Source organism: Sus scrofa, chromosome 2, assembly GCF_000003025.6.
Source record: "Sus scrofa isolate TJ Tabasco breed Duroc chromosome 2, Sscrofa11.1, whole genome shotgun sequence".
NCBI classification, from domain to species: Eukaryota; Metazoa; Chordata; class Mammalia; order Artiodactyla; family Suidae; genus Sus; species Sus scrofa.
In genome coordinates, this window is record NC_010444.4 from 132,308,024 (window position 1) to 132,321,085 (window position 13,062).

At 38.0% G+C, this 13,062-nt stretch overlaps 1 protein-coding gene across 1 annotated transcript in view; it reads left to right on the forward strand.

Moving 5' to 3' along the window:
* ADAMTS19 (ADAM metallopeptidase with thrombospondin type 1 motif 19) overlaps nt 1-13,062 on the forward strand; it is a 267,851-nt gene that overhangs the window by 162,758 nt on the left and 92,031 nt on the right. The window contains 3 exon segments of the mRNA XM_021084737.1: nt 1,437-1,538; nt 7,221-7,348; nt 8,263-8,435. Coding sequence (XP_020940396.1) covers nt 1,437-1,538; nt 7,221-7,348; nt 8,263-8,435 — 403 coding nt within the window.

Sequence of the window (13,062 nt, forward strand, 5' to 3'; positions counted from 1 at the left end):
ACTGTGTTCACTACTCCCTTCTCTTATGTACCTCCTCCCATTTAACTGGTGTTTCTTCTCACCCTTTTATGGCTGTGTCTTTCCCATTGGCACTTACTTGTTCTGTCTTTATCAACCTCTTCTCTTGTGCCCTCTTCTCCATATATCTGGGTAGAGAGTCACACAACCATCTTCACTGTAGATTATCACCGTTAAATATGCCACAAGGAGTATATATTGCTGTGTAATTTGTGAATAACGTGCTTGTATCTAAGAAACATCCACTATCCTATAGAAATAGAAATTCCTGGAGAATATGGTAGTTCTGCCTCTTGATTTATGTGTGGCCACAGCTGTAGAGTTTGCTTCTTTCAGTGTTGCTATCTTTCTGCTGTTTTATCCCATTATTGTTTCTTATTTCCTCAACATTTCCCTAGGATAATTGTATCCTGGGAATCCAGAACTCACTTATGTCGAAGTAGAAATGACTGATAATAACTTACAGAAATATATCCACTGAGAATTTCTGTATTGTGTGCCAAGGCTAGATGTTGAAAAAATGAAGTACTAAGCATGGTATGTGGGCATAAAGCAGAGCATATGTGAGGACAGGCTTTAGGATGGGAGGCACTAAATTCATACCATAAGCTCATTACTTAAATTCTTCCAGCCTGATTCATATAAAGGTACTGGAGACTAAAAAATATGTACAACCTACAAGTTGAAAGTTACGTCTTGTTCAGTGGACTAACATGAGGACTTAAGTCTGGGAGGCGGCATCTCAAGTAACTCTGAGCAAACTGCTCAGAGGAGGTGAGGGGGGAGCTTAGACATATAGGAGTTTTGTAACAAAGAATAGGCAGTGAGAACAAAAGATTACCGCCAAGAACAGAAAACTAGATGTATGTATTAGGTGATGCAAAGGTCTGGGTTCACTGAAATAATTCCTTTGATAGGCATCTCAGCTATCTGGGGCCAGTATGCTGTGTTTTCACATCCTGAGTTTCCTCAGGGCTTACCATCAGGACTGGCTGCAGTCTGTGGCTGCTAAATGGCCGATATTCTTTGTTTTCTTCCTGAGTTCCCTCAGGGCTCACAGGCTCACCCTTGGAGCTGACTGCCGTCTCCAATAACTGTGACATCTTTGGTTTACTGATATGGCAGGCAATATGTTATTTCTCAGTATCGTTTTTCTTTCATAGCTACTAAATCTTTCTATTCACATGTGTTTTATTTAAAGAAACTTAAAATGGTTAAATTTATTAGATTTTATCTTTTTGTCTGTCAGTCTTCTCATCAGTTTAGATAAGCCATACTCTCTTTTAATATTAACAGTATCTAAAGCATATTTTTCTTCAATGTCTGATGTTCTGTTAAAATACCTCCATCAAAAATTATTGACTCACCTCCAAAATGCGATACCTTCCTCTTATTAGTTATTATGCCCTTGTTTTCAGCATGTTATTTGCACAGGGTTGTGGTGCAAGGTAGAAGGTGAGAAAGAATGCAAAACCAAACTAGATCCACCAATGGATGGAACCGATTGTGACACTGGTAAGGTAAGTTACATGTGTTGCCTGAAGTTAATAAACAAATATTAAATGGCATTTTCTCCTGCCAGTTATACGTGTGTCTATTTTAACAATATTGGAATACTTTCAGTATGCATAAAGATTTTAGCATTTTATTTTCATTTTTATACTTACGTTTTTTGCAGATCCATGGTTGTTTTGTTAATATCAATATGTAATTTTTATTGTTGATTATGAGAATGTGGAGAGTTGGATATATGTATTACTTTTATAAAAATGAAATATTTTTACTATTAAACGGAGTTCCCTGGTGGCCTGGTGCGTTAAGCAGCCAGCATTATCATTGCTGTGGCTCAGGTTACTGCTGTGGCATGGGTTCAGTCCCTGACCTGGGAACTTCTGTATGCTAAGGGCACAGCCCACCCTCTCAAAAAGGTTAAACATAAGTAAAATAATCACAAATAAATCATCAGTAGTAAAACCCCTCAGAACTAATGAATCCTTTCAGGTATAAAATATTGTCTTAGGAGAGCCATTGAATATAATTGTTCCTTGTCATTTCCAAGTACCATAAATAAAATATTCCAACTGATAATTTGGGGATTAGTAAATATTTGGCTGTCTTTGTTGTTTATATCTATTTCATCAGGCTATTGAAATTTATTAGTGTACATTTCCAGATCAAAGCAATTGCTGTTAAAAATTAATTTTCTTTTCAAGAATATGAAGGAGACATGCCATATAAACTTATGATCATAGTTAATATAATCAGTATAACTCAATAGTGTACATAATTTTCCAGCTTTTATTATATGAGGGAAAGGTGGAACAGTGATCACTTATTAGATGAAAGGTCAGAAAACTTGCCTCTGAAGAACATGAATTTTCATTGCATTTGGAAAGAATCTACAACTACAGACTATTTGGAGTCAATTACTTGTGAATAAATTGTTATGTAGAGGGCTAGTTTAAAAACACGTCTAGGGATTTTTCCACTCTGGTGCAGTGGGTTAAGGATCTGGTGTTGCCACAGCTGTGGCCTAGGTCACAGCTATGGATCAGAGTTGATCCCCGGCCTGATAACTTCCATATGCTATGGGTATGGCCATAAAAAGAAAATTTTAATTAAAAAAAGTTAATAAAATTATTAGTTAAATAAAATTAAAATAATAAAATTATTAAAATTAATTTTCAAAGTTAATTACAAATAAAAAACAATTTAAATTAAAAATATTTATTTGAAAAGTGGACAGAATGGAAGTCTAACAGTTCCATGTCTAGAATTTTGTCTTAAGTAAATACACATGTGCATAAAGATAGGCAAATGTGCATGTGTACACAGACACATGCAGGCACAAATATATATATATATATAAGAATACACCTTGCTGTGGTGAGAAGTGAGAAAGAACAAAAATATTCATCAGGAGAGGAATGGTTCCAGTGTAGCTGTTAACAGCATAAGGTAGATAAATGTGTATTAACACGACAAGATCTACAAGATATGGTGGTTAATATATAGGTATGTCAGAAAAATTGTTACTTTATGATACCATTTGAGATTTAAGAAAAAGTAACCAAATGTATACAGATGTGAATATACACACACAGAATATATATTTTTAGACTCAGAGAATCGTTTGAAAATACAGACTCCAAACTGCACTTCATAGTTAACTCTTAGGAGAGACGTGCAGCTGATAGATGGGAATAAAGCAGTGGGACGTGAGCGTGAATATCACTTTTCTCTAGACATTTCTGGATTGTTTGGCCTACGCATATAGTCATTTACTATTTCTTTGATTTCTTTAATTAGAAAAAGAAAAATGCACACATTAAGTCTAATACTTTTTTAAAAGGTCTAGAAATATTTTATCCCCAATGCAGTCAGTAAGAAAATGGTTCCTTGAAAATGAACTTCTGTGAAATATCAGTCAGTTGTGTACAGACTGCCAAATGTGTTTTCTGTGAGCTTATACGGAGAGTCAGAGTTCGGGTTCGTTTTCTTTTTTAAATTATATACAAAAGTACAATAATGTGTGTATATTGGGCAAGCCTCCTGATATTATGCTGAGTAATTTATTGCTTGAGTCATAAAACTCTGCACAAGCAATAATTTCCATCATCCCTGAAACTCAAAAGCAGTAATAAACAGAGATAACCAAATATTCAGCCGCTTGTCTTCAAAAATCACACAACCCATTTGTCTTCCTTCGTTCTTTGTTGGCAGTATAAAATCTGTTCATTTTTATGATCTGTTGTCCTAACTATTTTTCTGTTATTTTTTTCTTCTGATATTTATGAGAATAAATTGTTCTCTAAAATAAACAACTTCTTTCAGCAGTCAAACCTGTAATTACTCATTAGAAGTAAATGTATTTGTTTCCCTATAATTGTGCTGATGATACTCTCTTAGTGGCTCTGTAATGCTTTGTGTATTGAAATAACTAATGAACTTCTCAGTTCCTCAGGCCATGTGGGCTTCTTCAGCTCTCCATCTGTTCCAGCTGCTCTAGGAGCCATCATGAAAATAGCTTCCAACACTCTGCATTTGAGGGCTGCAGTGCTAAAATATTTGGATGCTTGCAACCTTGCACTAAACACTGCTAGTTCTGTGCATTGCCAACCAAGAAACAAAGCTGGGAAGTGTATAATGTGTCACATGCTAGTGATGTTAATTTAGCTGTACAACTAGTTCATCTAAGAGTGTATAATGAAGTCTGAGAAGATAACCTACCAACATTTTATGATTCAGAATGATTGTGAAGACAGAGATTTATCTACTATTTCTACACAGAATTTTCCAAAGTAAAAGCAGCCATTTTTCTTTCTTCTCCTTTTCTCCTTATAATACTCTCGTCTGTGTTTACATTTACATTAACAGAGGTCCAAGCGTCAATGGATGGTTTGGTTTAAATGAAGAAATGTATGTTTTTTACTGTAAATATTTGCTAGGAATTGGAGGGTGGGGAAGGGACTTTTAAATACCATTTTATTAGAATTTTAGACTGTTTTGAAGGATGCTACGTAATATGTTTCACTTAATTTACTTTCCTAAGTTCCGAAATGAAGAAGTTACCATCATTATTCTTTATTGAAAAATAGAAAATTGTAATATCCTTACAATCACAAATTTTCATATGTAGAGAGTTTAATGGCTTCTTTCGCATATAGAGAGCTTATCCTCTTCTTGCATCTAGCAATGTTTTATGTACAAGAAGAGTTGATTAGAGAATAATGTTTTCTTTGTCATCTTCATGGCCTTCCTCCAGTTGGGTATTTCCATCAACTTTCTAGGCATATTCATACAGAAATTTGAGAGAATGGAAATATACAATCAAACTCTTCCAGGTTATGTGCTGTCCCAGAACTAGTCTTTATGGTGTATTTCTTGAGCATTTGCATAAATCAAACTCAATTTTAAGTTTTTTAAACTGTGTATAGTATATTTTTGAAGCTAAAAATTACAAATGAAACAAAGCCTGTGTCTAGAAAATTCATGGAAAGCATCATTAGGATCATTTTATATAAAAACCCAATAGAATATATTGTGTAATAATTTCAACAAAGCATTTAACACTTTCTCCAGTGTTGAAACACAGCACCACCTAGAAGCCACAAAAGCAGGTTCTCCATAGTTTCATCCAAAGATCTGATGATCTGCAAGGTGATGAACTTCAACTATTTTACTATACTTTCTTTAAAGTCCTCTGATTGATGTATGCAAATTTGGCGTGTATATCTGTTTCGCTTCTCTTCATCTGCCAGGCGTGTCTAGCTTAAATGACGTGTAAGTCTAGATCCGGGTTTTTCCAAGAATATTTTTAGTCTGCTGTGAACTCTAACCCAGCCTTTGAATGCCGGCTTACTTTTAAATGAGCAAAGAAGTGTGATACGCACTGGGGGAAAAATAAACACCCTTCAAGTAGGTCAAAACAACCTGACCAATTGAAATTTGACAGCTTTCACACAAGATTTTTTTTTTTTTTCCATGAATAGCATAGCATTAAATCCTTAAAACCAGTAAGTTGTTTAAAAGTTTTTACAAGGTCTCTTTTCTCTCACTTTTGTGATTTTCAGGATGGATCTTTATACCAAATCTCTCTTAGCATTGCAGTACACCGTGAGACGTTGACATTTTGTTTTGTTTTTTCTTCCCAAGCCTTCATTTAAAATTTCTTGAGTCCAAAAGAGGTTGAATTTACACCTTGATATTATTAGAGAAAATCTGCAGGAATTAATTATTGTATTGCATAGAAGAGCATTAACTGGGCTCACACATAACTACGGAGCCTAGTTTTCTACATTCTTGCTTCTAAAAACAAAAACACCATTTAAAAACATGATCAAAATAAACTTTAGATTAAATAGAATTTTGGTGAGGTTTCTGGAAACTTATTAATAGGACTAATATAATGATACATATAATTCATTGTTATTAATATTTTATTAATGCTAACCTTTATTAAATCCTTGGTATGGGCTATGCATTGTGTTTAGTTTCATTCAACCTTTGCAAAGTCTATTAGGTAAATGTGATTCGCATTCACAGTTTGAAATGGGAGAATGAAGGATCAGAGAGTTTGAGGGCTGCAGTGCTAAAATATTTGGATGCTTGCAGCCTCGCACTTTTGTCGTTTCTTCAAAATCCTGCATAAGCCATGTTATGATTAGTGCAGAAAATTGTTTAGGACTGGGAAGATCAGCGTTCTCTTTATATAATCACTTGTCTAAATTTTCCTAATTTGTTATTTCCAACATGATTTTGTTCAATGAATTTTTACTTTTAATATGTTTACTATGTGTATAATATATCTGATTTTCTAGGAATAAGGAGAAATTATAATAATCTCTCCACCAAGCCCTAGCCAACCATTCCTAGGTGACCACAGCAATAATGCCTTTGAATACTTTTGTTTAAAGTTAATGATAAATATAAAAAAGAGAGTGAGTGCATTCCTTTCTCTTCTTTCATGGCTATCTTTCTCAGTTAATCAATACCAAACAAGATACCGAATAATTGGAATGAAATTACAGAATTTCAAAGAGTCTAGTTGCTCAGATCTTACAAATAAACAGCTTTTGAACGAAAATTTGCTGTATTGTTAATGCTTGAATTTGATGGGAACTCTTTCCAAAAAAAAAGAAAAAAGAAAACACAGTATGAAGGAAAGTGCTAAAATTGAGTCTTACTCTTTTTTTTTTTTTTTTTTTTTAATTACAAGGAAGAATGTACCCTGAATCACTGGCATTTCAGATCAAAATTGCTAGGTTTGCTAAAATGTCTGTTTTACTCTAGTTATGGAGAAGCATTTATATCTTAGCTTTTTTATATGTGACCCTGTGTTTTTTTCCCCCTCTCTTTAAATGGTTGTGTTTCTTCGAATGTCTTAGTTTTTCTTTCTGGCTGTGCAACGTCATATTCCCTCTTCACTCTATCTCTGTCATAAGTACTGAATTCTCAAGGCAATAGTACACATATCTGTGCACTGTTTTTATGGCAAGACTGTGTAATCAGATGTGAGAACTGAGCTATTGTATTAACTGTGACAGTAAGCAAGTGCCAACTTACTTTGGGTCCTTTTTACTTCCACATGTTTGGGGCTCTAGCAGACCTGATTTAATCACAATTCGAGTGACTCTCTAGGCCAGTGAATGATTTTCCCTTGTGCCTTGATTTGTTCACCTAAGACATAACTTTTGGAATAGTGGTGTAAGGCTGGAGAATGTACCAGCAGGACCTCAGCACCTGGAGTGGCCGGAGAGTGGAGCTTGTGGAGTCCCTGTAGCCGAACCTGCAGTTCTGGGATCAGCAGTCGAGAGCGCCAGTGTCCTGGGTAAAGGCAAAGTTCCTGGATTGGGGGAGGGCGTTGTTGTCTTCCTGTCTGAAATCAAGAGGTTTTACTGATAAACCGTGTTGGAGACCAAAGAAACTTCTCAAACCCTACACCACTTTGGAAAACAGAACTTCCCTCCTTATTTTATGTAAAACCTCTCTTTTAAGACCAACCCATCAAAGAACAAATAATTAAATGCTATGCCAGGTGGTGTCTCGAGGACAAATCCAATGAAATGCTGCGTTTACATAAGCAGGGAGGCGTTCCTTAGAAGTAAATCAACAGAGAAAGAACTGTGAGAGGGGCAGGAAGCTGATGGGATGTCAGCAAACAAGGGAATGAGAACAGAAGGAATGTTGCTAGAAGCTAAGAATGATGAGAAATGAAACCTCACTGAGTGCACGTGTGGATAGGGAACATAGCAAGATCAGCTTGCTTATAGCCTCAGCATCCCTAGAGTGGTCCTAGGAAGAGGTATGAGAAAGTCATTTCAGATTTATGCCTTAACCCTTGGTGTGGGCTCAGTGGCCCAGCTCCTTGACAAGCCAATTAAATAATGTATGTGAATACCTTAGAGGCATCTCCTTAATAATTCTTAGAATCGCCCTCCCTCATGGGAAGTGCAGGCTTTCTATTTTGTCCACAGCCTCTGCCCTTTACTCTCCTGTATCATTTTCATGGCAGAGGGGCTTTTGTTTCTTGTATCCTCTGGAAAATAAATGGATCGAAGATTGGAAAACATTTTTAAGTCAACATGAATGTCCTACTATGGCCAATCATTTAATTTGTCCACATTTTCAAAAGTAGATGTAATATAAAGGATGATACCTTATTGATATAATGCCTTTTAATTTTTTAAATGAGTAGTTCACATAAAAAAAGATAAAATTGATTATTTGTACTATCTTTTCTAGGCTAGGTTCTGAAGCGAGGGATTGTAATGGTCCCAGAAAACAATACAGAATATGTGAGAATCCACCTTGTCCTGCAGGTTTGCCTGGATTCAGAGACTGGCAATGTCAGGCCTATAGTGTTAGAACTTCGTACCCAAAGCATGTACTTCAGTGGCACGCTGTCATGGATGAAGGTAGGACCCAACAGATCGCCACCGTCGTAATTGAGTATAGTTGCAGGTTTGCAAAGTGCTTTACAACAGTGATAAATGTTTTCACGCCCATTGTGATATTCTAGGTGTTTGAGAGCTCTGTTGTCTCTACCTCTTCTGTCGTATAGCCACCGTGAGCGCTGACTGAAAATGTATCTTAAAGAAAGATTAAGAGTTGTTGTCATGGATTATGAACACGACTCGTATCCATGAGGATGTGGTTTCAATCCCTGGCCTCCCTCAGTGGGTTAAGGATCCACCGTTGCCACAAGCTGTGGTGTAGGTCACAGACTTGGCTCAGATCCCATGTTTCTGGGGCTGTGGTGTAGGCCGGCAGCTGCAGCTCCAATTAGACCCCTTGCCTGGGAACTTCCATATACTGCTGGTGCAGCCCTAAACACCACTCCCCCCCAAAAAGAGAGAGAGAGAGAGATTATTATACATCAGTGAGATCAACTACAATTTAGTAAAAGATGGAGTTCCCGTTGTGGCTCAGTGGTTAGCGAACCTGACTAGCAGCCATGAGGATGCAGGTTTGATCCCTGACCTCTCACAGTGGGTCAAGGATCCAGCATTGCAGTCAGCTGTGGTGTAGGTCGCAGACGCAGCTCAGATCCTGCATTGCTGTGGCTCTGAAATAGGCCCATGGCTATAGCTTCAATTGGACTCCTAGCCTGGGAACCTCCATATGCTGCAGGTGCAGCCCTAAAAAGACAAAAAGACCAAAAATAAATAAATAAATAAATAAAATGTAATAAAAGGTCACACTGCAAAATGCCAGTGAGAGCAAAGAGAAACTGGATCTCTCATGCATTGCTGGTACAAATGTAGAATTGTGCAGCTATTCTGAAAGATAGCTTGGCAGTTTCTTAAATAACTAAACACATATGAATGATACAATGTAGAAAATACTATCTGGGTTATTTATTCTGGAGAAAAAATTTACACCCACAAAAAATCCTCTACAAAAACATTCATAGCAGCTTTATTTTCAGTAGCCAAACACTGAGAACAACCAAAACGGTTCTAGGTAGCTGAATGGTAACAAACCGAGGTATATCCATACAATCGAATAGTATGCAGCAGTAGAAGAACACACTTTTTTTTTTAATTTAGTTTTGTTGGCGTATAGTTGACTTGAACAAATGTTGTAATTTCAAGTGTGCATGAAAGTGAATCAGTCAAACATATATCCATTCAACAGGACACACTCTTAACACATGAGCTGACCCTGGTGGACGTCAGAGCATTATGCTGAGTAGCAGGTGCCACATAATGTAGGACTCCATTTATGTAACATTCTTTTTTTTAATTTTTCCATTTTTATTCAGGTGTGGTTGGTGTAGAGAGTTGTGATAATTTCTGCTCTACAACAGAGTGATTCAGTTATATACATACACGTATTCATTCTTTTCAGGTTCTTTTCCCATTTGACATTCCTAAAGTCAAAAGACTATAGAGATGGGAAAACAGATAGATTGGTGGCTTCCAGGTGGTGGTATAGAGAGGAATGGGTGTCCCTGTAAAGAGGTGGCATGAGGTAGAACTTTATGCTGCTGTAATATTCAATATATTGATTGTGGTGGTGGTGGTTATAAAATCTGCATGTGTGATAAAATAACATAGAACTTTGACACCTACCAGTGTCAGTTTCCTGGGTTTGATATAGTAGTTACTACGGTCTAACCATTGGGGGAACCTGGGCGAAAGGCATGTGGAAACCATCTGTACTGTTTTTTTCAGCTTCCTGCGAATTTTTAATTATTCCAGAGTAAGAACTTTCAGAAAATTATATGCTGCCTTATTACTTAGGAATGATAAGTCTTGCCCCTGATCAGTGCGCTGTGGGTTTGAGTTGCAGCTCCCAAAAGTGGTGGTAAATTCTCAGCCTTCAGGGACCGTCATGCCTCCCGTCTCTTTCTTCATTGCTTCTTCTCTTAGTTTGAACTGTGCGCGCCATCGCTGTACTAATAATCCTGTCAGTGACCTGAATTCCATTGTTTGTCACTTTCATCTGACAAAACACTTCCCTCAGTGTAAGCATCTGAGCGTTCAAACACTGGTGGGCACGATTAAACAACAGATTATGTTATTCTACTAAGTAATGGAAGAAAAAGCCATCAGTTGATGACGTCCTCATCTTCTTGCCATCAGACATAGAAACCTAACAATATTGCAGATACTCTGATGTCTATTGTATTGCAAGATTTGAATTCGTTCTTTTCAAACCCAGGTGCTCCAACCATGCCATGGTTGTCATCCCCCCCTTCCCCTTTTCGGCTCGTTTGATAAGTACCCCTTCTTTCACTTATATAGTTAATCTCTTCTTTGTGCTTTTTCCGCACTCAATTTTTAACCCTATATAGGACTCCCCCACAAAAAAATACAAACCTTCCTTCGAGCTCATAGCCGTCTCCGCCTGGTACACACACGGTCTCCTCTCTCACAGACACACTTCTCGAAAGAGCTATCTGTTTGGCAGCCCTCTGTTTCTTTACTTTCCGTCTGGATTCCACCAACACATACCTCGCGGATGTCAAGGACTTCCATGGAAACTCAACCTGATGAATGATTTCCAGTCTTGGTCTCACTTGACCTCTCAGACACATTCAGATGAGTGGCTGCCTTTTGGTTCTTGAGACACTCAAGTGCCGCTGCACGTCCTTGCTTTCCTGCGTCATCTCTGATGTGTTCTTGTGCCTCCCCCAGATGCTATTCTGTTTTCACTTTACGTCTTCTCCTTAGGTGATCTCATCTATTCCCAGAACTTCAAATACAGGCATAAATCATGCATTCATGACTTCACCTGTATTTTTTCCTTGAGCTTAAAACTCATGTGTACAACTTCTACTTGATATTTCCCCCCGGGTATATACATGTTTAAGACTAAACTCATAATTGTAATCCTTCCAGTCCTCTCTGATGACCTTCAGTTTCTCCTACCACAGGAAGGTTATGCCAGCTCTTCCACTGCTCAAGCTAGAGATGTGTGCTGTTCTTAGCATTTCCACCTTTCTCCTTCACAAAGCTAATGCATCGCCATAGCTTATCTATTTTGCATCCTGAATCTCTCTCCCCACCTCACTCTTCTAACCACCAGTTTTCAGAGTCTCTTGAGTGGCTACCGTATTGGCTCCGAAGGAGTCGTTCAGCTTCCTCTTTTTCCCTGCCTCAATCCACCCTTTGTAGGGCAGCCTAGAGATCTCTATATATGATGCCCATTGGGCCATGTGGACCTCCACTTAAAGCACTTCTGAAGTTTCCCCCCAACTCTTCAGGTCAAGGCCAAAGTGCACACCATGGCAAGTTCAACACAAGCCTCTTGCTGTCCTTCTCTTGTATCCTGCCTCACTTTGACTCTGCCTCCCGATCTTGCTCTTGTTTTACCGCCTCAAACATGTTATCCTTTCTTCCTCCTCACGTGATCTCCAGACATACTGTTTCCTCAGGTTAGAGAAAAAAAAAATAGCACAACCTTCCATTCACACCATCCTTTTAATAAATGTTCATTATGTAATTTCCAGATGCATAGACCAAAAACTTTGGAGTCATTTTTTTCTTCTTTTCTTTCTCTTTTCCTAGACATTCACAATATCAGTAGTGTCACATTAGCCCTCTCTTTAAAATGTATCCAGAATCTGACTGTTGTCCGATATTGCCAGAGCTGCGCTCCTGGTGTAACCATGTTCCTGACCTGAATGATTGTAGAAGTCAGCTAACTGCTTTTTAGGCTTGTATCCTTGTACCTCCTTCAATCTCATATAGCCAGGGTGGTACATTCAGAATGTTCAGTCATGGAGTTCCCGTCATGGCTCAGTGGTTAACGAATTCGACTAGGAACCATGAGGTTGCAGGTTCGATCCCTGGCCTTGCTCAGTGGGTTAAGGATCCCACGTTGCTGTGAGCTATGGTGTAGGTTGCAGACACGGCTTGGATCCTGCGTTGCTGTGGCTCTGGTGTAGGCTGGTGGCTACAGCTCCGATTAGACCCCTAGCCTGGGAACCTCCATATGCCGCAAGAGCGGCCCAAGAAATGTCAAAAAAATGTTCAGTCATGTCTTGTTATCCTTCCATTCAATACACTCTAGTGTCTGTCCAAGTCACTAGTTGTAAGAGTCTGATATTCTTCTAATGGCCTCTAAGGATCTCCACTCCCTGGCTTCCTCTTAGCCTCTGACGTCATCTATACTGTTCCCCCATCACACCCTTCCACCCACACTGGCTCCCTTGCTGTCCCTAGAATAAGTCCAGTACCTTCTGTCATAGTGCTTGGAAGGTGTTGCTTTCTCTGGTAAAACTCTTTTCCCAGAAATCAGTATGTTTCATTTTCTCACCTTCTTCTGGTCTTTTCTTAACTATTAACTCAGTGCTTCTCCTTTTACTGATGTACTGTTTTTTGTAGCACTTATTATCATCTACCATAATATTTTTGTTTTATTTCTTTATTATATGCCCTTCAAATAGTAATTGTAAGAGCAAGACTTGTATTTTGTGATTGATCTGTCTTTAGCACCATCAACAGTACCCGAACAGAGTAGACTTTTAATAAATATCAGGTAAATGAATGATGCATCCTATGGGAATTATCTGTAGTGACTTATCCTGTCCCC